General features: G+C 35.3%; 1 protein-coding gene across 5 annotated transcripts in view; it reads left to right on the top strand.

Annotated features, from left to right (window-relative positions):
- Baz2b (bromodomain adjacent to zinc finger domain 2B) overlaps positions 1-27,615 on the top strand; it is a 123,782-nt gene that overhangs the window by 31,903 nt on the left and 64,264 nt on the right. For 3 of the 5 annotated variants that reach the window (XM_090342773.1, XM_090342775.1, XM_090342776.1), the window contains 7 exons: positions 8,993-9,196; positions 10,116-10,511; positions 13,939-14,539; positions 16,198-16,494; positions 17,800-17,860; positions 18,556-18,664; positions 18,922-19,023. In XM_090342773.1, coding sequence (XP_090198899.1) covers positions 8,993-9,196; positions 10,116-10,511; positions 13,939-14,539; positions 16,198-16,494; positions 17,800-17,860; positions 18,556-18,664; positions 18,922-19,023 — 1,770 coding nt within the window. The remainder of the gene's footprint in view (positions 1-8,992; positions 9,197-10,115; positions 10,512-13,938; positions 14,540-16,197; positions 16,495-17,799; positions 17,861-18,555; positions 18,665-18,921; positions 19,024-27,615) is intronic. The other 2 variants (XM_090342777.1, XM_090342778.1) reach the window with 1 other exon arrangement.

Here is a 27,615-nt window from a genome sequence, read left to right on the forward strand (position 1 = left end):
GCTCAAATGACCATAATCTATGAATTCATTTACTTGCATGTTTCTTATTTACATTTACATTTTATGGCGTACTGCTAATATTATAAATCTTGACAACTTAAAACTAATAAAAGCAGTAACAATGAGTTAAAAGTTATCAGTATTGATCCTCTGGCTTTGTGCATGCTGCTGTACCACAAAGCTACATTCCTAGCTCCAATAGGTAAAACTAGATGGAGAGTTTACTAGCTACCACTCTACTCTACTTGCTTTGTATATAATATCTTTCAGTTTTTCCAGCATTCCAAATGAGAAATGGAAATAAGGAAATAACACCAAAATAATTAGGAAATGGCTGGGTCCAGATTTGAAATGAAACAAGCCTGTGGACTTTGCACAAAACAAAACTAAACAACAAGAACGTCATATAGAATAATTGTTTGTACCCATTATATAGTCTCAACTCACCTCATGTCCGATTTCATCTTATCTATACAGGCTGACAATTTATTGTCTCTGAACTCTGAATTCACCCTTTCCTTTATTACTAGTTGGCATAATGTCAGATTTTGTTAGTAAAAGGCTTTCTTTTCTTGGCTTAGTATTTTCTTTTAGCAATGGATGCTAATGGTGGCTTTCTTGTCATCTAGTGGCTTATTTGCCTAGTGATGGCTAAGAGAACTTGTAGTAGTCAGAATCTCAGTGCTACCCACCTTCTAGTGAGCTGCACTGGTATTCCAGATAAGCAGCTTGTTTTAAAGAAGACTTGATGGGAAACTAGTGGGCTGCTTTTCTAGCTAATTATACTGATATCTCAGCTGACAGGTTCCTAGCCAAGATTTATTTTGTTGGCTCTCAGTTTTCTTTTATGGCAGTCTTAATCTGTCATACCTCATTGAGCATTTTCACTATCCACCAGGCCATAATCCTATCCTCTCCAATGAAACCTGATGCTCAGGCTTTGAGTAAGTTGGAGTTGGAGGAAAGAGGCTATTTCCCAAGAGGGTCTTTATTTTAATATTCTACTTCAGTCCTATAGAAAACTAGCTGTTTTCTGTTTTTACTATTTCTTTATTTTTTATTGTATTTTATTGTCAGGATAATGTGTAGAGGGGTACAGTTATATTTGCCAGGTACTGGGTACATTACTTCTCAAACCTTGATTCCCCTTCTCATGTTTTTGTCCCCCTTTGTCTCCTTCCCCACCCAGTCATCTTGTTTTCCCTCTTCCCTTCCCTATTTCAAATACACAAATAAGTATATACACCGTATACCAGTATACAAATTCAGATACAGTAACCTCATTAGATTAACCATAAGTGGAAAAAAGAAGAAAAAGAGAAAAGAAATAACTTCACATAATACATTAAGAACAGCATTCATAAACATACACCTCTTGTTTCATCTCTTGTTTTATTAACCTAGAGTTCATTTTGTTTAGACTTATCCTGTGTGACTTTACGTATGCAGCTTTTGAGCTATTGTGATCCTCTGTTAGGAGAATCCTAAATGTCAGTTATTACAAATGAGGGAAACAATGGAGTCTATGCTCCTTTGGGTCTGGCTTACTACACATAATATGATTTTTCCAAGTCTTTCCATTTCCTTATGAATGGGGTGATGTCATTCTTTCTGATGACAGCATAGAATTCCATTGTGTGTAAGTACCACATCTTAATCCATTCATCTGCTGAGGGGCATCTGGGTTGATTCCATATCTTAGCTATGGTAAATAATGCTGCAACAAACACTGTTGTGATAGTAGCTTTAGTATGCACTTGTTTCTGGACACTTGGGTAAATGACAAGGAGTGGGATTACTGGGTGCTAGGGGAAATCTCTCTGTGTTTAGTCTTTTGAGGAATCATCAGAGTGGCTGAATGAGTTTGAACTCCCACCAACAGTATAATAGCGAACTCTCTTGGCCTCATCCCCGCCAGCATCTGTTGTTATTAGATTTCTTGATAATGGCCACTCTAACTGGAGTGAGGTGGAATCTCAAAGTTGTTTTGATTTGCATTTCTTATATAGCCAGAGATGACAAGCATTTCTACATGTGTCTGTATTTTTTATTAAAACTTTTTATTAACACTGAGTTTTTACATATTTCAAATATCATGTTCTACAAATAAGTCTTTAAGAAAAAAATTCTCTATATGCAATCACTGGCACATAAATTTAAGAACATAACTAAGATTAAGCTGAGTCTCTGTATGTCATAGATACATATCGATCTTTATATCATTATATGTTTATTCTATCATAGCTCTGTATGTCTATGTAGATATATTTATATCTCCAAATTCATGTCATTGACCTGGAGTACCTGAGTATTGAGTCTTTGCTCTTGTATTGTTTCAATCTAATGCTTACATATCAAGGAGACCTTTTGTTCCTTTGGCCTTGACTTATCTCACCCAACATGATTTGCTCTAGTTTCATCTACTTCTCAGCGAATGCCATTATTTTATCCTGTCTGGTGGTTATGTAGAACTCCATTGTCTGTATGTACCATATTTTTTTGTATCCATTCATCTGTAGTGGGGCATCTGGGTTTTTTCCATTGTTTAGCTATTGTGAATAGTACAGAGATGAACATGACTGTGCAGGTGTCCTTATCATACCCTGGTTTATGATGCTCAGGGTAGATGCACAGGATGCTATGGCTGGGTCACAGGGAAGGTCTATGTTTAGTTTTTTGAGGAACCTCCAAATTGTTTTCCAGAGTGGTTGTAGTAGTTTACATTCTCATCAGCAGTGCAGTAGGGTTCCTCTTTCTCTACATCCCCACCAGCATTTGTCGTCTGAATTCAGAATATTAGTCATTCTGATTGGAGTAAGGTGATATATCAAGGTTGTTTTTGTTTGTATTTCCACTGTGTTTTTTTTTGAACTACTAAAAAGTGCTAGAGAAAAAAAGTATATTTTTTATAAAAGAATTTATTAACTGTATTTGTTTTAGAGATTTCTTTCATCGTTACTAGGAATTAACCTTTTATTGCTACTTTACTTTTTGTTTTGTTTTTGGAGACACATTCTTACTATGTAGCTATGTAGTCCAAGCTGGTCTAGAAATTGTGATCCTCCTTCCTCAGTCTTATAATTACTGAGATTATAGGATTATACCACTACACCCTGACTAGTTACAAATTCCTTAATATTTTCTTACTTTTTCCCTTCAAAGTAGATCTTTTCTGTCATAGAAGGATAACAGCTGTGGAGTACAATATTCTCATCATTTCCAAACTTTGGATTCTTTTCTCCACTTTCTTTCAAGGCAACTCTGACATCTTAGCTTAATACATGAAGGCTACCCTTAAGTCCACGTTTCATTTATCCACACTGAGCTATCCCCTGCTGTCTTAACATTCTATAAATTAAATCTATGAATCTGGTCTGCTTTTACTTGTAGTTTCTTCTTTTTTCTTTTTTTTTGTCTTTCAAGGTACTTGAACTCTGAGCCTGGGCACTGGCCCTGAGCGCTTCAGCTCAAGGCTAACGCTCTACCACTTAGTCATAGCATCATTTTCGGTTTTCAGGTGGTTAATTGGAGATGAGTCTCACAGACTTTCATGCTCGGGCTAACCTCGATCCTCAGATCTCAGCTTCCTGAGTAGCTTGAATGACAGGTGTGAGCCACTGGTATGTAGCATTGTAGTTTATTCCTGAGTGAGAGATAGTTTGTTTTGCTTAAGCCTTGGCATCAACGGAAAGCATCTAAAAACAAAGATAATCGAGTTATATAGAGGGTTTGGGAAACAAACTTTATCAGTGGGTATTTGCACAGGGCACTGTGTTCATTGTTTGTATCCAGGAAGATGGAACAGTGAAACATGTTCAAATTGTTTGGGAAAAGGAAAGGGGAAGAAGGGAGTGAAAGAGGGTGAGATTGGACTATATTGTAAACATGTGGAAATGAAACAAAGATCTTTCCCCTCATGACCAATATAGGCTAATTTAAAAAATGAGGTCATATCTTCTGTACTTTTCAAACCCTGCTTTCAGGACTGCAAGACAGTCAGACGGTTGTGAGTGTCTGTTGTCTGGGTAGTAGAATCAAAGTCAGCAGGAAGTTTCTGTTACACTATAGCAGGGATAGCAAGATAAGGGTTAGCTACCAATTACAAATGGCATTGTTCTAAACTTTGACTCAGTAATATGCCTCCTAGGTTTCAGTTTTTAATCCTAAGAAATTATTTTATCAAGATTTTCTGGGCTCAGTGGTAGAGCTCTTGCTGCCTACCATGCATGAAGCTCTGAATTTGATCACCAGCAGCATGAAGAAAAAAGCAAGGATTTCTTTCTTTTCACTGAGCATATTTTATAGAAATACTTCCCCCAGATCTCTCAAGTTTCCTCTCAATAGAAAATTGTTATTTTCCAGGATGTAGTATACTTATCTGAGAGCTTGGGGGAGGAGGCTTACGGGTACCCATCATAAAAGCACCATAGTACTGTACTTAGGACCCAAAACAAACATTTTCTTTCTCCTTTTAAATACCACTGACCACTGAGCAAACATGATGAAAGACAAACTGTTTCCTCCCAGGGACACAGGTTTCAGGGTCTGATTCTACCTGTTGCTCTTAACGGCTCTCAGTTCTCTTGTTTCAAAGCATTTCTATTAATGCAGGCAATGAGGGTCTGTCTCTGAGCTGTGCCAGCTTCTCTCCATGCCAGACACTGAGTGAAGAAATACCACTACTTCCTGATTCTTCTGCTGTTTTGAAGCAAATCTCGAGTATCTAGTTTGTATGTTAAAAAGCTGAATGCCCATACTTTTAAACTTTGCATTATCATACCTCTTGGAAATAGTGCTAAAATCTTGCCAAGTCTAAAATCTTAACTGTCTTATGCTCCCAGAAATTCAAGATATGACATAAGACTTAGGGGTTTTTTCATATTTATTCTTCCTATCTTTGACATACTAATTAATTAAGCAACCTACATTGATACTCCTAACCAGAACTCTTGCTATTTAACTAGAAACTGTTATCAGGAGCATGTGTTAAACTTATAGAGGCCCTCCCTTAATATAGAAGACATTCTGAGGTCACACACTAATGTCTATAACTCAAGAGTAACACAATGAGATACATTGGCTATTAAAGTGAAAATTTGATCTTAGAATACAAACAGAATTTAATCTTAAGTATGATATGGGACCACCCTCATCCCAGTAGCCTAATGTGTGGTCTACATAAGTTTGGTAATGATTATTTAGTAAGTAAAATGGACATGAAAGGTAGTGGAACTGAGAAGGATAAAGCCTATGCTTTTTTTTTTTTTTTTAAAGTTTTATACCTGGGCGCTAGTGACTCGTGTAATCCTAGCTACTCAGGAGGCTGAGATCTGAAGTTTGAGATTCAAAGCCAGCCTGGGCACAAAAGTCCATGAGATTCTTATCTCCAATTAACCACCAGAAAACTGGAAATGGCACTGTGGCTCAGTTTAGTGGAGCACTAGCCTTGGTCTGAAGAGCTCAGGAATAGTGCCCAGGTCCAGAGTTCAAGCCCCACAACAACAAAACAAAACAAAGGTCTATAGAAATGCTTTGGTAGGCTGGGAGTTTGGCCTAGTGATTAAAGTGCTTGCCTAGCATGCATGAAGACCCAGGTTCGATTCCTCGGTACCACATACATAGAAAAAAGCCAGAAGTGGTGCTGAGGCTCAAGTGGTAGAGCTCTAGCCTTGAGAAAGTCCAAGGACAGTGCTCAGGCCCTGAGCTCAAGCCCAGGACTGGCAAAAAAAAAAAAAAGAAATGCTTTGTTAACTCTTTTATGTATAGTTTGGGAGCTGGGGAATTCTTCAGCTGAGTTTTATGTTCTTCCCAGAGGATGGAGCCCTTTACTGAAGAATCTTCCTTGGAAGTCACTGGTTAAATCCACTTCCTTGATATATTCTGTATCTATATTTGGAGAAGCATAGACTTTTTAAAAATTAAGTTCAAATTTATCCATTTTTGTTTTGATGTTATTTTGTTTTGTGTTTTAATGACTCTTAAGATGTTGTATTTACTAGGCAAGCACTCTGCCTCTTTAACTATGCCGCCAGTCCTTTTGCTCCTGTGTGTATGTGTTGTGTGTTGATTCTAGGGCTTGAACCTAGGACTTGGGTATTCTCCCAAAGCTTTTATGCTCAAGGCTAGTTCTTTGCTACTTGAGCCACAGTCCACTTCTGGCTTTTTAGTGGTTAATTGGAGATAAGAGTCTCGTGAACTTTGCTCCCTAGGCAAGTGTTCAACCATGATTCTTAGAGCTTAGCTTCCTAAACTTATTGGATTGCAGGCATGAGCTTGGTGGTACCTGGTTTGCTCCAATTACTTCTGATATAGGATCTTAACTTTTTACCTAAATTGTCCAGGCCCATGATCCTTCATGTATGCTTCTTACTATACCTGTGATGGTAGGCACATGACATTCTACCTATCCTTTTTTATCTCCAAGAATATTGCCTGAGCTTTTTTGACTGGGCTGTCCTACAACCAAGATCTTCCCAGTCCCAGCCTCCTGCCTTGCTGGGATGACAGTCACATGTCACCATGTACCAGTTATTGTTTGTCATGGTATTTTACACACTTTTTACTTAGGTCGACCCTGAACTGTACTCCTCCCAATCTTAGCTTCACAAGTATTTAGGATTACAAGCATAAGCCACCAGGCCTAGCTCACATAGTCAGTTTTTACAAAGAATAAAACAAGTTATATTGAATGAGTTGGATTTTTGCTGCTTTACAAAGTACTTTTCCCATACAACCAAAGCAGCCTATCAAAAATATGTAGGATTGTATATGGGCAAAAATAGTGTATGTTAGGCAATGAGAAATGTTAAAGCTGCTATAGAAAATAGTATGGTAATTCTCAAAAAATAGAAAATAGAATTATGGTATGATTCAGCAATCCCATTGTGGAAACCTACCCCAGAAAATTTAAAGTAGTGACTCAAGAGAGACATCTTCACATGATCATTATTACAGCACATAAAAATGCATGATTCCATTTCTTTGAGGTAGTTAGAATAGTTATACTCTGATGTAGAAATGAAATCGTGATAGCAGGGGCTGGATTTAGGAGAGGAAACAGATGGAGAGTTAGGGTTTAATGTATATAGTTTCAGTTTTATAAATAGAAAAGAATTCTGAGATGATATTCTCATGACTGCATATATTCTATATGCATGTAATACTAATGACCTTGCACACTTAAAAATAACTGGTTAAGACTGCAACTTTTGCAGCAAAAAATTTTTTGGAGAGAAATGTTTTTATCAGTCCCTCTAGTTTCCAATCGGGCCAAAATGTTTTGATTATTCTTCTTATTGTTCTGTCTTTCACTATTGTTGAGCTCATCCGGTGGACTTTCTACTTTTGGACATGCCCCCAGTGACATTATCTTCTCAGCCCATGGCTTTCTTTTGCTGTTTTCTCTTATATTGAAATGTTCTTAAAGTGTGATTAGTACTCACCTTCCTTTAGGTCTCAGCTCAGAAATATTACTGCCTGATGACAGTGTCGCCTTCCTCATACCAGCCTTACCCCCTCCCTAGCTTTTATTATCTAGTTCTTCTGTTTATATGTGGTATTTGCCATTCAATACATTTTATTTACATTACTGCTGATTTCATTTTCCTATGAGATACTTTTTGTTTCTCATTATCTTCATCCCCTGGAAACTTGGGCAGCCATACCTGATATATAATGGCCTCAAATATGTGTTGGTTTTGCTATTGAAACAAGAAAATATACCTATGGTGAGACGAAAGTTCAAGGAGAAGCTTTTGAGAAGCTTTCAGAGATCAGATGCAGGAAAATTAATAAGCTTTTCTTTGATCATTTTTATAAACGTAAGATGGTCCCTTTAAAAACTGTTTTAAGTAAGAAGAGACATGCTGTCTAATTATGTGTAAAATTCCTCCCCTCCGCTCCCCTCTTTTTCTGATTTTGGAAATAAAAATGATGATGATATCCAAACCGAGCTTTTGCTTTTTTTCTAATGCTGATGCCTGCTTCTTCAATATTTTAGAGATCCTTTGAACACTGTTAATATGCTTTCCCAAGACTACCTGCAGTGGAATCATAGTACTGATGAATCCCTGTGCCTTGTTCAGAAATGGGACCTAAGAATTCTCTGTTGCTCACAAAAATCTTTTCACCCTAAAGCTGGTTATCCAGCACATCTTGATCCATTCTATAGTGTACAGACCCATTTCCCATGCTGTATTTATAAGTATAAAACAGTACACAAACATCTTGGGTGTTGAAATTGTTTTTCTCTACTAAATTACCATAAATTCCGGATACTTTCATTTCCTTTCTAAGGTCACCTAAACCAAAAGTGATAACTTTGGTTATCACTATGGTACCTAAGAAGGGATGTTGCTCATGTTATGGGAGATTATTGGACAATTTACTATCCACAGAAAGAAGACAAAACTAAATATATCTATTTAACATTCTATTATAATTGGAATGGTTAATTTGAGAGCTGTCCTCTCAACATCATACATTTTGAAACATATATACTATATTGATAGCTTCAATTTTCCACATGTGGCAGAACTTGCAGATTTTATTATTGAATTCCTATTCTACAAGTTAATTTGATCAGTTTGTTAAATGGAATTATGATATTGGACTTTTTCCTGAAATAATAGTTCAATGTTAGAAATACCACCTGAATGAATATATATATATATATATATGTATTTTTGGTGGGTTATGGGGGTTGAACTCAGCATGGGCACTGTCCCTGAGCTCTTCATCTCAAAGCTACCACTCTACCCTTGAGCCACAGCACCACTTCCCATTTTCTAGAGGTTAATTGGAGATAAGAGTCTCAGGTCCTTTTGTGCCTGGGCTGGCTTTTGAATCTTGATCCTCAGATCGCAGCCTCCTGAGTAGCTAGGATTACAGACATGAACCACAGCATCCAACTCTACTTGAATATTAGAATAGCATACATTTTACTAAAACTGGAATTTTAAAAAATAATATCTAATACTTTCTCTTTATTAAGAAACCAAGGAAAAAAGCTATGGAAAGTTCTAGCAACACTGACAGTGATTCAGGCACATCATCAGACACCTCAAGTGAAGGTATTAGTAGCAGTGATTCAGATGATCTAGAAGAAGATGAAGAGGAGGAGGATCAAAGTATTGAAGAAAGTGAAGAGGATGATTCTGATTCAGAGAATGAAGCACAACATAAAAGTAACAACCAGGTATTCATTATTTCATGGATAGAAGTCAGGGAATTATGAGCTTATGGGTTCTCAAATCTGAAGTTTTTATTTAATCACGTTGAGTTCTTTGGCATGTAATGAAATAGGAGATAAAGAATCGTTTTTTCTACTTTGAATTTTTTTTTTTTGGCTAGGCCTGGGGCTTTTAACAGGTCTGAGCACTGTCCTTCAGCGTTCTCAAGGGTAGGGCTCCACCACTTGAGCTATAGCACCACTTTCAGCTTTATCTGTGTATGTGGTATTGAGGAATTGAACTCAGGGATTCATGCATGCTAGGTAAGCACTCTTATCACAAGGCCACACTCTTTTTTTTTTTTTTGCCAGTCCTGGGCTTGAGCTCAGGCCTTGAGCACTGTCCTTGGACTTTCTCAAGGCTAGAGCTCTACCACTTGAGCCTCAGCACCACTTCTGGCTTTTTTCTATGTATGTGGGGCACCGAGGAATCGAACCCGGGTCTTCGTGCATGCTAGGCAAGCACTCTACCACTAGGCCAAACTCCCGGCCCCCTCTACTTTGAATTTTTAAAACATTGTTATTGTAAAGGTGATGTAGAGAAGAGCTACATAGGTCAAGTAAAGAGTACATTTCTTTTTGTACAGTGGCACACACCCCTTGCCTTGCTCTTTCTTCATTTTTTCCTCCCACCCTACCCACAGTTCGTAAAGTTCATTTTCAATGTAGTGGCCTGTGAGTACCACTGCTACATTGTTTATCCTTTGTCTCCACTTCTGTGATGGAAAACTATTTTTTCTAAAAGATATTTGATATATTTTTAGTGAGCTTTGTATTTTATTTGTCTTAAGTCATTGGGAATGCTTTTTAAAGTAACTTTTTACATTTCATTGCTTGATGATCTTGATAGATGATAGAAAGTTAAGATGTTACATCTTATTTCCAGGTGCTATTACATGGTATTTCAGACCCAAAAGCAGATGGACAGAAAGCAACTGAAAAAGCCCAGGAAAAAAGAACACACCAGCCATTACCTCTAGTGTCTGAATCCCAGACTCACTCATCATTCCAATCCCAGCAGAAGCAGCCTCAGGTTTTGTCACAGCAGCTTCCATTTATTTTCCAAAGCTCTCAGGCAAAGGAGGAATCTGTGAACAAACACACCAGTGTAATACAGTCTACGGGATTGGTGTCCAATGTGAAACCTTTATCTTTGGTAAATCAAGCCAAAAAGGAAATTTACAGGAAACTCATAGTTCCTTCTCCTGATATACCTAAAGCAGGGAATAAAAATACCTCTGAAGAAACTAGTTCTTTGACCAGTGAATTACGATCCAAACGGGTGAGTTAAAAATTACTTTCGTACTAGAAAAACCAGAGTGGAGCTGGTTATGTAGCTCAGTGGTAGCCTGTACTGAATACCATTGGTTCAATTCCCCCCACCCATGGGATAATTAATTTTTATATACTTTTAGAGTTACAACACCACTCTAGGTATCAAAAATGACAGTATGTGCAGTTTAAAAGATTTTAGCCCTACAATAAAGTGTGATGGCCATTAATATAAGGGAAGATATTATTTAGAATTTTGGTGATGAAGGAATTGGATGCCAGGGGCCCACATCTCTAATCCTAGCCTTTTAGGAGGCTGTTCTGCAAGATTGTGGTTTGCAGCCTGCCTAAGCAGAAAATGTCTGCAAGTCTTTATTTGTACAATAACCAGAAAATACCAGGCTGGAAGCATGGCTTCAAGTGGTGAGACACCAGCAGAGAAAGCAAGTGGAACATTTGCAAGATCTTGAGTTCAAACCCTAGAACAAGAGGCGAGAAGGAAAACTGATTTTCCTTGCTTTACTCCCACATATTTAGAAGTAAAATGCAGTGACTATAAATAAAGGAGTAGAAAATTATTTTTTGTGCTGAGTACTGGTGGTTTATAATCTTAGCTATTAAGGAGGCTGAGATTTAGAAAGATCACACTACAGAGCCAGCCCCGGCAGAAAGTTCCTAGGACTACATCTGCAGTTAACCAGAAAAAACAAGAATGAGGTCATGGCTCCACAGTGAAGTAATGATGTGAAACCAAGAAAACATGAGACCCTCAGTTCAAAGGCTAGTACTACTGCAACCAAAAAAAAAAAAAAAGTTGGAGGGGGGGAAGAAAGGAAGGAAGGAAGGAAGGAAGGAAGGAAGGAAGGAAGGAAGGAAGGAAGGAAATTTCCTTTTAAAATGCAGCTCCAAGAATTTAGTATGTTAAGAAACTCATCTTCAAATAACCAAATAAGTATATATACAATATATCAGGAAACAAGGTATAATACTGTAACCATATGATATAAACCAAGGGACAGCAAAAGAGATGAGAGATAACATAGTACATTAAGGAAAACAATCACTCATTATATGGCTTTTGTTTCTATATCCTAGAGGTCCTTTCAAGTATGTATACTTATTTGGTTATTAGAAATTGGATAGGGAAGGGGGGAAAACAAGATGAGGGACAGGGTGGGGGGAGGGAAATAGGAACCAAGACATGAGAAAGGGTATCAATGTTTTGTGAAGTAATGTACCTTCCATTTGGTGAATATAATGTAACCCTTCTATTAATTACAATAAAAATATATGAAAAAATGGAATTCTACGTAGCCAACAGACAAGATAAAATAATAGCATTCGCAGGGAAATGGATGAATCTCGAGCGAATCATGTTGAGTAAGATAAGTCAAGACCAAAGGAACAAAAGGCAGGCACATGGTATCCTTAATATGTGGCTATTAGATCCAAACAGAACGAGAGCATGCCCAATGTTATAGACATGGTATTGGAAATATAAACATAACTACATAGACATAAAAACCTATGACTCTATAGACATAATGTTTTATTTCATAAATTAATATGTATCTATGATATACAAACCCTTAGCCTAATTTTGATTATGTTCTAAAAACTAAGTGCCAGTGATTATATATAGAGATTCCCTTCTTGAACACTTGTTTGTTAAACATGTCATTCGAAATATGATGTAAAAATCAATGTTAATAAATTCTTTAAAATATATATATGAAAAAAAGAAACTGAACTTCATTATTGTTGACTTAATACCTTCATAATTCTAATTTATGAGGCCCTGAGTTCAAACCATCGTACCACAAACCAAAATTCTAATTTTACTGAAGTAATAACTTTTTGTGGCTTTATTTATATAAAGAACAAAATATTTTTTCTAACCTAGAGATGTAAATTTATGACCTAGTGGATTATAAACCAGTTTTTCTCAGGAAATTTGTTACTTTACTATACTGTTTACATTATCAAATGTTACTGCATTAAAGGCTTTCTAAAATAAGTTGAGTCTAGGGATTGAACCTGCAGGCATATGCTATGTCATTGAGTATTATCCAAGCTCCCATATCTTTTTTTTCTTTATTTTTTTTGCTAGCCCTGGCTTGAACTCAGGGCCTGGCACTATCCTTGTGCTTTCTTAAGGGTAGTGCTTTACCATCTGAGTCCTAGTATCACTTCTAGCTTTTTCTATGTATGTGGTACCAAGGAATCAAACCCAGGGCTTCATACATGCTAGGCAAGCACTCTACCACTAGGCCTCACTCCCAGTCCCAAGCTCCCATATCTTAAGTCTCTACTTCGAAGAAATGTTTTTAGTACATTCCAAGAGCACTTTTCTAAGTAGTGTTTTGAGAAGACTATAAATGATAGTGTTTCTTCTCTAAGAAATTCATTTAAAAATAAATTTATCACCTTCGAGACTAAAAGTATTCACAGGTATGCAATATATAAGGAGTATGGTTTGCAATAATAAGCAGGTAATGGAGCTCAGAGCATAGAGGAAAAGAATGCTTTGGGTTTATCTTAATGAATAAACATTATTTTATTAGTTTGAAATGTACAAGATGAGGATATTTCAGACAAAATAGTTTCAGTAAAATGCAGATGTAGTGAACATATGAGTTGCTGTACCTTTAACAACTAGCCCAAGTCACCTGGAAAACTTTGATAGTGCTTAATAATGAATAGTAAGATAAAGAGTTTACATAGTTGGCAATGTTCTAAGAAACTAATATAAAGTTTAATCATACTTAGAAGTGGCATTGATAAATCACAATGTTGTTAGCAGAGTAGGTAAAATCATAGCATTGCTTAGATTTGAACAATATATGTATCATATATATATATATATATATATATATATATATTGGTAGTACTCATTATTGGACTTCCCACTTACTGGCATGTGCTCTACTAGCCATTTTTGGATCTTTTTTCCTTTCTGAGTGAAAGGGCACCAATTTCTAATCCATGTATATCCAGGATGATGGGATCATGCCACTATGTCAAGCAGTTGGTCGAGAAGGTGTCTTGCAAACTTTTTTTGCCTTTGGTAGCCTTGAACTGTGGTCCTTCTTATCTCAGCCTCTCAAGATGCTAGAATTGCAATCATGAGCCACTGGTGCCTGGCAAATTTGAACAATGTTTTAATGCAAGGAACAGAAGCCATGATAATAGAGCAGCATGATAAAAGGATAAAAAAGCAAACAAACCCTAAAAGATGCTTTGAGAGTTTCAGATATGGATTGTTTTTAGAGTGAGAAAAGTAGTAGTCAATTTCAACAGTTAACTAGTCACTGCTGTCATTCTGTTTATAGCCCTTCCATATCACTTTAAATCTGTGTGTGGGCCGCTGTTTTGTATATTGAAAACATATTTTTTTGCCACATTTCGTTGTGTATTTTAAACTTATGTTTCAACAGGAACAATATAAGCAGACATTCCCGTCACAGTTAAAGAAACAGGAGTCGTCTAAGAGCCTGAAGAAGGTTATTGCAGCTTTGTCAAACCCAAAAGCAACCTCTAGCTCACCAGCACATCCAAAACAAACAATAGAAAACAACCACCCTAATCCATTCTTGACAAATGCACTTTTAGGTAACCACCAACCAAATGGAGTTATTCAAAGTGTCATTCAGGAAGCTCCTCTAGCACTTACTACCAAATCTAAAGTTCAGAGTAAACTTAATGAAAACACTGCTACTGCAAGCAACACTCCCTTTTCCTCACCTGTCAATCTGAGTACAAGTGGGAGAAGAACACCTGGTAATCAGACTCCTGTAGTGCCCTCTGCCTCTCCCGTACTCCATAGTCAAGGGAAGGAAAAAGCAGTGAGCAATAATACAAGCACATTAAAAACACAGCAGCACCCTCACCCTGCAAAGTCTTTGGTGGAACAGTTTAGAGGAACAGATTCAGACATTCCTAGCAGTAAAGATTCTGAAGATTCAAATGAGGATGAAGAAGAAGATGATGAAGATGATGAAGATGATGAAGATGATGAATCTGATGACAGCCCATCAGGTGATTTCTCATTTAAAACTTTTCATGTCTGTAAATGTTATGTGGGCCAAACATCTTAAAGATTCTAATCCACAGATCTGGTACCATTGTCATTCATTGTTTCACATCACTATGTACATTTCTGTAATAAGCTAATATAGCATGGTGCACCATTAGTGGATATTGAAATTTTTAGGTTGATTCTCATTCGTCTAGTATTAGATAGTCTAGAAGTAAGTATAATGATGTATGTATTAAGCAGTTTTATCAACTTATTTAATAATCTTCATTTCTTTCAAGATCATTTATTCCTCCATAAATACCTTTTCTGTCCCTTCTGCTACTTGTTCAAACATAGCATCATATTAGCAGATAATGTTGAACCAAAGTCATTCAGAAAGTACCCAAAAATTTAATATATCAGTAACAAAGAATTTAATAAGCAACACAGTGGGTTACAGATTAACTCTGGTTTAATTTTAATTTAAAGATTTTTGCTAGAATTTTTTTAAACATGAAATACAAGATACTTAAAATTTAAATGCTGGCAAATACTATAAAAGTTTGTCAATCTATTACTTGTCAGCTACAAATGTCCATTTTTTTTACCACTAAAAATAAACTAGTACTCAAGGTAATAACCATTCTTCTAGATAATATCCTGAGTATTATGTATGATAGTGATGAGTATCAGTATAAATAGCTTTAAAAAAACTAACTTTCCTCCATATAGGAAGATAGTGCCATACCACAGGCATGCTGTCATCTACTTATCTAAAATTAATCAGGTCATGTAGCTAGCATAGCTACAGGAGTGAGTGCATACATACATGCATATATATATACATATATATATATGACTGCTTAGTTAGGACAATTTAAAATTATTGAAAACTTAGCTAGGATTGTGGCTTAGTGGTAGAGTGCTTGCCTAGTATGCATGAATGCATGAAGCCCTGGGTTCAGTTCTTTAGTACCACATAGACAAAAAATGCCAGAAGTGGCACTGTGACTTGAGTGGTAGAACCGCTAGCCTTGAGCAAAATATGCTCAGAGATAGTGCCCAGGCTCTGAGTTTATGCCCTAGAACTAACAAAAAAATATTGAAAACTGTCATAGTATAATTATTTCTGTAGTAAGTGTATGTATGTGTGTGTACTGTGTTGTGTATGTCCACGTGAAGTCTGAGAAGGTTGAATGAAGTCTTGTGCCTAAGTAGAACAAGTGGGGGGAGGGAGAGGAAACCAAAACAAAGCAAGAATTCCCTCTAGAAATGTGATTTTATTTCAAGTTCCAAATAATGAAAGACTTGTGACCAATCTTAGTATCCTTCATAGGCCATAAGAGTCATGAGCTAGATAGCTCATTACAGTTCCTCTTTTGCCTTAGCTTTCTCAGTTTAAAAATTGAACTTTATTTGCTAAGTTAAAAGTTATTTTGAAGTCATTAAGCAGTCATGTGAAAAATGTTTTCTAAGTTTTGAGTAAAACTAAAGAAAAGGGTTTATAGCATAAGGACATTGAACTCAAATTGTTATGCCGTTTTTGTTTATTCTTTTGGAAAGCTGCATGTTTGAATTCACAATAGTGAATACTGATTTTGAACTATTTAAGTTAAACAAATTGAACATTAGTGGTTATTGTCTAATTTATAATAATAAAGAACTTCTTTGCTTCCAGAATCAGACAGTAATTCAGAATCAGATACAGAAGGATCAGAAGAAGGAGATGATGATGATAAAGACCCAGATGAATCAGATAGCGATACTGAAGGAGAAAAATCATCAATGAAATTAAATCAAACTACTTCCTCTGCCAAAAGCCCTTCTATCAATCTCCCAGCTCACTCAACACCTCGAAATCTCCACATAGGAAAAACCCCAGGCTCCGCCCCTGCTGCCTTATGTTCTGAATCTCAGTCACCACCAGCTTTTCTTGGCACATCTTCTTCCACACTTGCTTCCAGTCCACATTCGGGTACCTACAATTTTTATTCATGTACAGTATAAGTCAGACCATAGCAAGACTGTAGTGTTCTAAAAAGGATCTCACTGGAATAAATTGTTGGACCTCGGTTGTAGGCTGCCTGAGAAAAGTCAGCCTGTATTTCCAAAGGATGCAATCCATTTCCTGATCTTGTCAATTCTTTTTCTGTGCTTTTGATTTCAAGTATTTAGTTGGTAATACTACTTAATCTTGAATTCTTCCTTTTTATGTTCAGTTTGTAGCATATATATAGCATTGATAATTAGATTTTTTCATACTTCATAAAATAGGATCACCTGGGCAATTATATATCTGCCTAACAATATAGTCAATATATTTCTGTTAATAGCATTGCTGCTTCATTGCTAACATGCAATATCCTATTTTGACTTTTTATAAAATTCTAGAGGTATATATTGAACGTTTCTATATTTAAAACTATATTCTATATTCTAAAACTTCTCTCTCATCCCATAACTGAAAATAAAATCATGAAATATTTTTACTATATACATTATTTATAGTTTTGGCTTAACTTACCAGAGCTAGGGGTATTCTAAGTTAAGATTAATTTGTTTGTACTTGGAGAAATTAGTTTTTTCTATGCAAAAATTACAATTATAATCCTATTTCTTTCTGATTTTGAGTTTGTGTTTATGGCTGAAATATAAAGGGTGCTCACCGAAGTCCAAACCCCATTAACTGCAAAAAAATTAATTGTATTTTATTGTCACTGTAATATTTAGAGGGATTGCAATTACATTCGTCAGGTAGTGGGGGCATTACTTCTTGAACTTTGATACCCCTTCTCATATTTTTGTCCCCTTTTTAGTAGTCTTTTTAATCATGAATATATTTATGTATATAGACATTCAACTATTTTATGCAATTTCATTAATAACCAAATGAGGGGAAAGATAGACATTTACATTTCCTTTTAAGAGGTAAGTGTAATGATTCTGTCATTTAGACCAAAAGAAAACAGATTCTCTGCCTACATAGCATTTTTTTTTTACTTTTCTGCACCACAAGTTTATTTAAAGAAATAGAATATACAAAGAGAAAAAGGCAAGAAATAAAAAAGTAGAACTCAAGTTCTAAGAACAAATTGTATTCTCACACCTTTGAAAATACAAAATCATTACTTTGCATAGCATTTTGTAGAAAATACCTAAAAACAATATGTTGAAGATATAACGCCAATAAGCCATATCCTTAAAATAAATTTTTAAACAAAAGTTTCTAAAATGAGGCAATCTATATAACCTGTCATAGTAACTAGTTCAATTTTCTTAGGCACTTCCAAAAGGAGAAGAGTAACAGATGAACGTGAACTACGTATTCCTTTGGAATATGGGTATGCTAAAGAAGTTTATTTTGTTTTGTTTTTCTCCATATATTTATGCATGTCTAATAGATTTCAGTTGAAGTCAATGTACTACAGAATATTATTCATTGCAATAATGCCAGAACAAAGGGCAAAATGGTAGATTTAATACAGGACTGAAAGTAAACCTAAAACATGCGAGGGTGTGTCTGAGCTGGGAGGGGCTCAGGAGCCAAGGGGGAAAGAAGAGAAAAGTAACCAAGAGCACGTAATATGACAAACAGAATTAAAGGACAGAGGAAGATGCTGTGGTTAAAACTGAGAGACTCAAAGATGGAGTAAAATGGTTTAATTAGAACTAATAACTTTCATACTGGATGTAACTGAGGCTTAAATGGAAGAGAGTGAAGTTTGCTTTAATAAATCTTCTCACTTAAAACTTTACACATGAACTTCATGTTCATGGCATTATTGAACTGTTTTAAGTATTCAAAGCAATTCCAGTTCCAATATCCAAAAAGTTTAGAGATTTTTGTTTATAAGTTGATTAATATTGTAGATGAATTAGCTGAAACTATTCTTTTACAAGTGCATATATTTAGGTTGTTTGATTAGAACTTTATTTTTTGTGTTGTAAAGAATATGTGAAGAAAGAATGTGTGCTACATTTTTTTCTAAATTCAAAAAACTTAAAATTATATCATAACTCTTTTTATTATGTGTAGCTGGCAGAGAGAGACAAGAGTAAGAAACTTTGGCGGGCGCCTTCAAGGAGAAGTAGCATATTATGCTCCGTGTGGAAAGAAACTTAGGCAGTACCCTGATGTAATAAAGGTACATACTTTTCACCACTACTCTATGTTAGAGCCTGTCAAGTTTCCTCATGTAAAGAAATAGTACACTTCTTTCTCAGATAAAGTTCCTTGATGCAAAACATTCTGTCTGTGGGTCTAATGTACTAAATCGATCTCCTATAAATCCATAACTACTTCATAGGCTATGCAAAACATTAATGACCTGAAGCTAGAGTTACATCAAAGCTGGGTTGTAATGAGTAAAACCTGAAGTGGAAAAATATGTGATTTTTTCAGTATCTCAGCAGAAATGGAATAATGGATATCTCAAGGGACAATTTCAGCTTCAGTGCAAAAATAAGAGTGGGTGACTTCTATGAAGCCAGAGATGGACCACAGGTATCCACTTTTTAAAAAGTACAGTCTTTGAACCCAAAAATAGTACCATAACCTAAATGAAGTAGAATTCATTACCATTCCTTAGTTACTTTGTATAGTTATACATATAACTTTGTGATAAACACTAACTAAGGCCTCAATTAATTTCCTATGTTTTAGTAATGAGGAGTGTGGTCTATCAGTCATTTACTATTTGTACAGGTATAAATATATCAGTAAGTTAATGTGAAATACAGAGCAAAACATTAGTTCCCTGGAAAGTAAAACTTTTTCTTAGATAAGGAAGCAGTGTTGTTGTAAAATCACTCCACAAAAAGGATAAATATGCTTCAGCATGTTTTGGAAAGATTTTGTCCTTCCAAATATGATGCATTTTTACAAGTTTTGTAATTTGGAATATGGAGGCTTATCAAATTTAGTAAATGAAATTTCTGGGTTTGGTAGACTTTGTATTTAACTTTATCTTTGGTACTAGAAATTGAACTCAGAGCTCATGATTCTTGGGCAAGTACTCTACCAACCTTAGCCAGGCCCCTAACCCTTTTTCTTTTAGATTAGTCTTTCAGGTAGAGTCTCAGGCTTTTGCCAGGCTGGACTCAGATTTTTTTTTTTGCCAGTCCTGGGCTTGAACTCGGGGCCTGAGCACTGTCCTTGGACTTTCTCAAGGCTAGAGCTCTACCACTTGAGTCTCAGCACCACTTCTGGTTTTTTTTTTTTCTATGTATGTAGTACCAAGGAATTGAACCCAAGTCTTCGTGCATGCTAGGCAAACACTCTAACACTAGGCCAAACTCCCAGCCCCTAGACTCAGATTTTTAATATGCCTACCTCAGCTTTCTGTACACATAACTTAGGCATGTGCCATTAGACCCAGATTGTTTCTGAAATAGGGCTCAGTAACTTTTGCTGGAGTAGACCTCAAACTGTGATCCTTTCACTCCTGCCTCGCTAGTAGTTAAAATTACATTTACATAACACCATACCCAACATAACAGCTCCTTTCTGAGTTTAGAAGTATAAAACCTCACCAGTTAGTGCAAAGAGGCTTCCAAGAAGACTTCATTTCTTTTATGTTCCCTTTAATGTTTTCCCTTAGCTCCTTACTGTATTCATCTGTAAATTCTTACTGTTCCTTTACTTTATTCATCCATTAAAGGAGTCTCCAGTTTATAGAGTCAAGTAAGTACATTCTTATTAATTCATGAAATACTTTTGTGACTCCATGTAAAAGCAATTCATGTCCCATAGACAGTAATAATTATATTTCTACCTCATGGGCTTATAGCAAAGATAAAACAAGACTGTATGTACAAAAAAGTCTAAAATGCTTAACTAACTAAAGTTGGCCTTTGCTCTGCCTTTGTCCCTTTTGGTTCATGAGACAGACTGGCAGCTAACATTTTCTAGGTGAATAGGCAGGATTTTCCATCCCATCTTACCCTCAAACTTTATACAAAAAGGTATGTTCTTTTAGAACTCAAACAATTAAAGGAATTTTAATATGCTTGAGCTCAGAGTTCTGATAAAGTCCTCTTTCACATATACCATCTTTTCTGTCTTTGTTTTTTGTGAGGAATAATATGTCCACATCTACTTCTTCTTTGCTTGTAGCTCTAAAATGTCTCATCTGAGGTTTAGCTTATTTGTAGGGATGTATTATGGGGTTTTTCTATTTCTTTTCTGAACTTAAATTTTAAAACAAACTTGTCAATAGTTTCTTAGAATTTGAATAAACCTCATTGTTAATTTCCACATTATATATATATATATATACTACACTATATATACTATATTACATATATATCCATTTTTGAGAATGAAAATAGATGAGGATATTCTTTTAATTCATATTTTAACCTTTGGAACATGTTATCAACTTCTTATTTATGTCCAAAGTATCATTATATCTTAAAATTCAAGAGACTTTTATTCTGAGAGAGAAGCTAATTGCTATTTTTATTAATTTTTAAAATTTTATTTTGTTGTAAAAATGATGACTAATTGCTATTTAATACATACAGGATTTTTAGTTTGTTACTAAAGATAATTAGGTTTAGTCTATAAACTTCATTATACGAAGCAGAATGTTCTTTGACATTCTCTTACTATTAAACATAATCAATGTTTTTCAAATGTATATTATCTTGCTGAAATCAATTCTAATCATGAAAGTAAGTTACTAAAGCAATGATATGATAAGCTGTCAATATTTCAGTAGAGTGTGAGGGGAAACCATTACAATTCAGAGAGAAATTTTCTTGCGAAAAAAATTAGTAAGCTGTGTTCAGTTTAGTATACTTTTAGAAAACATAAAGGTAAGTAATTTTGTGTTTTAATTCAGAAATTCTTATAGTATTTCTATATATTGTTTTATTTACATGTGTAAGTATATGGTTAATTGAAAATCTTATAGTTATGTAATAAGTTTTAATAAAAATTTACAAAGGTTGTACATTTTTTCTATTTTACTGTGAATTCAAGCTTTTTTTTCTTCTTTTTGGCCAGTCCTGGGCGTTAGCTCAGGGCCTGAGCACTGTCCTTGGAATTTCTCAAGGTTAGAGCTCTACCACTTGAGCCTCAGCACCACTTCCAGCTTTTTTCTATGCATGTGGCACCAAAGAATCGAACCCGGGTCTTCGTGCATGCTAGGCAAGCACTCTACCACTAGGCCAAACTCCTGGCCCAGGCTTTGTGTTTTTTTTTTTTGGTGGATCATGGGGCTTGAACTCAGCCTGGGCACTGTCCCTGAGCTCTTCAGCTCAAGGCTACCACCCTACTGTGGAGCCAAGCCCCACTTCCCATTTTCTAGAGGTTAATTGGAGATAAGAGTCTCAGGTCCTTTTGTGCCTGGGCTGGCTTTTATGCCGGGCCTGGCTAGGATTACAGGCATAAGCCACCGTGCCCAGTGTGAATTCAAGCTTTAATCAGCATAAATATTGAAGGTTTAAAATAAAGTTTGGCACAAAAGCACTATTACCATGCAGTAATACTTATCTGTGTTTATGTTGTTTCTACTAAAAAATAAACCTTTAATCTATTCATTATTAGTTTTGTTTATTTCTGTCCACAGATATGCTAAGTGATTTGTTAAATCAGCCATCATCGGCCTCTATCATGTTTATATGTACTTTTTGCCATCTTCTACAAAACTGTTCATTTTAGGAAAATACACTGTATGAGATGAAGATTGAGTTGGATAGGCATTAATAAATATAAAGTAGGTTTTTGCTACCTAACTGTGACACTAACATTAATTAAAGTTTATTTTTTTGCATTTTTTTGAATATAGGAAGATTTCATAGTAAAACATTAATGATACAGATTATTTTGAACCATCTAGTATAGTCTACATTTTGTGAATTATGGAAACCATTTGAGGATAAATATTACTATTCACTTTTTAGCCAGTAAGTTCAGATGCATTTATTGAATGTTTACTAAACTCAGTTCTGAAAAGCAAGAAGATATACATAATAAGTTAAAATTGACTCAGAAAGTATTGCCCTCTCCTTTACTTTATATGTCATCTTAAATATTCTTTTTAGTGACATAATACAGTAAGTAAATGAAAATGACTGTAGATCTTTCTGGAAACCCATTTTTTCAGTCACGTACTCAATAGGTATTTGTAACAGATAAAATTCCTACAAAAAATATTTCCCTAAAGGCATTTTTGCATTAAAGAAATTGTGAGCATACCTCTCACTGAAGATGTTGAAAGTCCAAATCTAAGGAAAAATTGGTGTTTATAAGTAAACTGAATAGTACTAAAAATAGAATTTATGATCACTGATTTAAAGAAGCTTATAGTCTAGTAAAGATAATACTAGGAGTGATGTATCCCAGCTATAATTAGGTTTCTTCATAAAATGTAAGAAGAGTCTTCATAGAAACTTAGGCAATACATAGACTCTGGTATAATTGTAACACTGGTAATTTTAAATTAAGAACAAAAGATTGGCAATCAACAACCAGAGTTCTAATTCAACTCTGCTGTTAACTGTCACACCTAGTGCAACATAGCTGGGGCACATACGAACACTGAGAACATGAAAGATCAGTACCAGAAGTCTAAAAATCTGGAAACTTGTGTCAGTGATTTACCAGGTAGGATATTTGTGGCTAGGCTAGGCTGGGAGGCCAACTATACAAGCCCAAGTGTGGTGCTAAAAAACTATTGAAAGTCATGACTTTGAGGGGACAGCCTAATGTGAATGACTGGGAAAACATGATTGGCAGTGTGAAAATAATTGTGTCAAACCACTCCCTTTCGGGACTGTTTTAATTTGATGACAGCAGAGGATTTTCTTCTTTTCTTCATTCATGTCTTTAGAAGTGCTATTCAACAGCTTAAGTTCAACATTTCCCCTAACAGCCCATGCTTCTTTCTTGCTCTCTTTAAAACTCCTTTCTTTGCCAGTTTTAAAAAATGAAGTGCTATTCAAAATAGTATATGGTATTAATAAACTATTTGACAAGATAGGTTGATAATCCCTGATGTGATTAAATTGTAGTATATATTGAGATTTACTACTTGTTTCTGTTAGCTTTAAGTAAATTAAAATGGAGATAATACTTATGAAATACCATGAAATATGTTTAAGGAAACCCAACAGAATGGTTTGTTCTCAAATTTATTTTAATCATCCTCTTAAAGTATAGCTTGTCAAATTAGTTTTTGATCTTTTTTTTTTTTCTCCCAATTGTAAAGGTGATGTACAAAGGGGCTATAGTTGTATAAGTTAGATAATGAGTATATTTCTTTTTGGACAATGCCAGCTCTTCCCTGGTTTTCTCCAGGATTTCCCTCCCAATCCCCCTCACTCACAAGTTGTATAGATCATTTTCAACATAGTGTCTCATGAACATCACTGCTGCATTTTACCTACCATTTCTGTGCTCCTTACCCTCCCCAAAACAGAGAAACTTATGTATAAGAGAGAAATCAGAAAGACGACAAAGTGGGGGAAGAGGAGTAAAATAACAGAAAACCTCTTGTTTCCATTTCATTTCGATAAATATCATTTTCTATGATTATATGTATGTAACCATTGAAACCTTGTGATCTTCTCCTAAGAATATCCTTCTTTGGTCTTTCTGTGTGAATGTTTAGAGTCCTGTTTAATTCATCGTTTCCAAGGGTAATTTTTTGTCTTATACTATCCTGTGTTTACATTATAATAATTACCAGTGAGGGAAACCATGCAACCCATGAACCTTTAGGTCTAGCTTACTTCACTTAGTGTATTTTTTTTCTGTGTCTTTCCATGGGGCTATATAACAGGACAATATAATTCTTTCTGATAGAAGCATGGACTTCCATTGGGTAAATAGACTTCATTTTCTTGATCTAATTGTCCACTGAGAGGCATCCAGATTGATTCCATGTCTTGGCTAGGGTAAACAATTGTATAATGAACATGGTTTTACTGGGTTTTAGTGTGGTCTGGTTTGTGGTCAGTTAAAGAAGTGACGAGGAATGGAGTTGTTAGGTCACAGGGGAGCTCTATGTTTAGTTTTTTGAGAAACCTCCACACCACTTTGCAATGTGGTTGAGCCTAGTTTACATTCCCACCAACAGTGCAGTAGAGTTCTCTTTTGGCAACAACCCCACCAGCGTCTGTTATTGTTCATATTCTTCATAATGGCCATTCTCACTGCGGTGAGGTGGAATCTTAAGGTTGTTTTGATTTAGCATGTGAAATTCTATATTTTCTGGCCAAACCCTAGGATTTATAACCAGGATAATTTAGCATCCTGTATTAGAAAAACTGAACACTATTGTTTTAATTCTCTAACCTGAAAACAAAATGTATATGTTATACAGGGTTTATTTTTTGTTTGTTTTGCTTTGTTTTTGGCCAGTCCTGGGCTTGAGCTCAGGGCCTGAGCACTGTCCTTGGACTTTCTCAAGGCTAGAGCTCTACCACTTGAGCCTCAGCACCACTTCAAGCTTTTTTCTATGCATGTGGTACCAAGAAACTGAGCCTGGGTCTTCGTGCATGCTAGACAAGCACTCTACCACTAAGCCCCATTATACAAGATTTTGTAGTACCTATTCCATTTTCCTTATGCTGTTTGAAAGGTTTGGGGTTGTTTATCTCAAAGGGTTTTTTTTAATGGACTATTAGGAAATGTTCTGAAATTTCACTTTCAAAAACAAAGAAAGTTGTAGCTACATTTACTGAAAATTACTTAGCCACATGTCAATTTGGTTAATAATCAGTTTGCAAAATGATCCAAAATACAATGAATACCTTAATGCCTCTTTAGAATGTATTCCACAGCCATATATAGGTCTGGAATCAGAAAAGGTAAGAACAGAGCGAACTCATTTGTTATATAATCTTAATGTTATTTAGCATCAAACATTTAAGAAACTCAAGGTGTCCCAAATGTTAACTTGGAAAACAAGCATTTGATGTCTTAAGTCTATAGTGAAAATTACTGCAGCAAAGTCTTAATGATACTAACACTTAATAAAAAATCCTCAGTAACTTTTCATATAGTTCACTCAGTTCGGTTACTGCAGATATATTGGTTTACCAGGTTTGTTTATATAATTCCTTCTCTTCAAAAACAAATCAGTTTTCAGGTATATAAAAATAAAAAACTCATTTATCATAATCAGTAGAAACCTTGGGCTCTACTAGCAGAGATTTGCAATAGAGCAAAACCTTGATACATAAGGCCATATAGTATGAAGGTAATTGAAAAGACCTCCAGGATAGTGAAACAAAAGCCATACAATGAATGATTGTTGTCCTTAATGTACTATGTTATCTCTCATCTCTTGCTGTCTCTTGGTTATCTCATATTGTTACAGTATCTCACTTTGTTATCTGATATATTGGATTTATTTGTATTTGGTTATTTGAAATTGGATAGGGAGGGGGGGAAAATCAAGACGGGTGGGGGATGGGGGGAGGGTAATGGGTACCAAGACATGTGAAAGGGTATCAATATATGTGAATTAATGCACCTTCTATCTGGCAAATATCATGTAACCCTTTTATTAATTACAATAAAAAAGAAAAACATATTAAAAAAAGATCAATCATGGAAAATCTTGAAGGTTTAATTTTTGTGACACATATACAGGTCATCTTTTATTTGGTCAGTGGAACATTGTTTTGTTAGACTTCAGGAACAGTTTTTCTTTGTTTAATCTATGTTTTGGCATGGAAAAAGATGTTGGGGAGGAGGGACTGTTGTCTTGATCTTGGTACTGGTTATATAACTGATTTCACAAGGAACGTTCTATTGTTTATATATTTATATACATGTATATGTGTGTATATATCTATCATATGTAAATAGAAAGCTTGAAAAGAAAATGTGTTCAGATTATTTTGTTAGAAAATATAGTAGTGAATAAACAAACATATACACAAGTAATAATAATGCAGGAAATACTTTCCCAGTGAAGTATTTATGAAATTAGGCGAAATCATATGCAATCATGAATCTAATGATTTTTAAAAGAAAGATAAATCCAGAGACATATGTTACATTGCACACAGGAAGGCTGTTTATATAATAGGACACTCTCCATATCTCTCACAGTCTAGCCTTGCCCAGTCATAAACCAAGTAGCTGCCTACTTCTTTGATGTCAGATATAGTGGTTAATTATTCTGTATTTTATAAATGACAATAAACATCCCTAATCCCCCCCCAAAAATGGAAATGATTGTTTAGCTTACAAAATTGATACAAGAATAAGAATAAAAACAACAAAAGGAAAAAATCATATAACTTATAAAATTGATGCAAGAATGTGTATAAATAACGTATCTCATTAAGACCTAAATATACCACTTATACATCACAAATGGACTCCCTTTCTGTGAAATGTCCTATGCTCAGGTAATTCAGTGTCCATAAGAAAGATGAAAGCAGCACTGTGAATGTGGCTCAGTGGTAGAGTGATTTCCTAGCAAGCATGAAACCCTGGGTTTGATTCCTCAGTATCACACAAACAGAAAAGACAACAAGTGGCACTGGGGCTCAAATGGTAGGGTGCTAGACTGAAGCAGAAAAAGAAGTTCAGAAATAGTGTCCAGGTCCTGACCTGAGTACAAGCCCCAGGACTGGCAAAAAACAAGCAAACAAAAAAAAATAAAGGTGAAAACAGACTAGTTGCTCTTGAAATGTCAACTGTTCGTTAGAGTGCCATTTATTAAGAATTATAAAAATGTTGAAATTCAAAGATTATTTGACTTTTTATATCTATTCTTTTAATTTTCTAAGTGCTGAAAACATTTTTAAATGTATTCATAATAAGCTCTGTTTTACTTTTTAAATCAGTTTTCCCCAATAGTTCTACATAGTGTTATTTAACTTTGTTCAGAAAAAAAAAAATCCTCTCTACAGTTTTCCTTCCATTCCCAGAACAACTTTAATGCCCTATATTCAGGCTATTCTCTTTCACATCCAGTCATTAATTCTAGTGAATTTTCTTTCTAAAGAGATTGAAGGAGGTCTAAAAGACCTTTCTTTCCATCTATAATTCCCCTACCCTCAGAACCTTACTTTTAACTCAGACCCTCATAATTTTTATATGATCAAGACAACTTCTTATCCTAATTTA

This window comes from Megascapheus bottae, chromosome 12 (assembly GCF_031878675.1).
Source record: "Megascapheus bottae isolate mThoBot1 chromosome 12, mThoBot2.hap1, whole genome shotgun sequence".
Classification (NCBI taxonomy): Eukaryota; Metazoa; Chordata; class Mammalia; order Rodentia; family Geomyidae; genus Megascapheus; species Megascapheus bottae.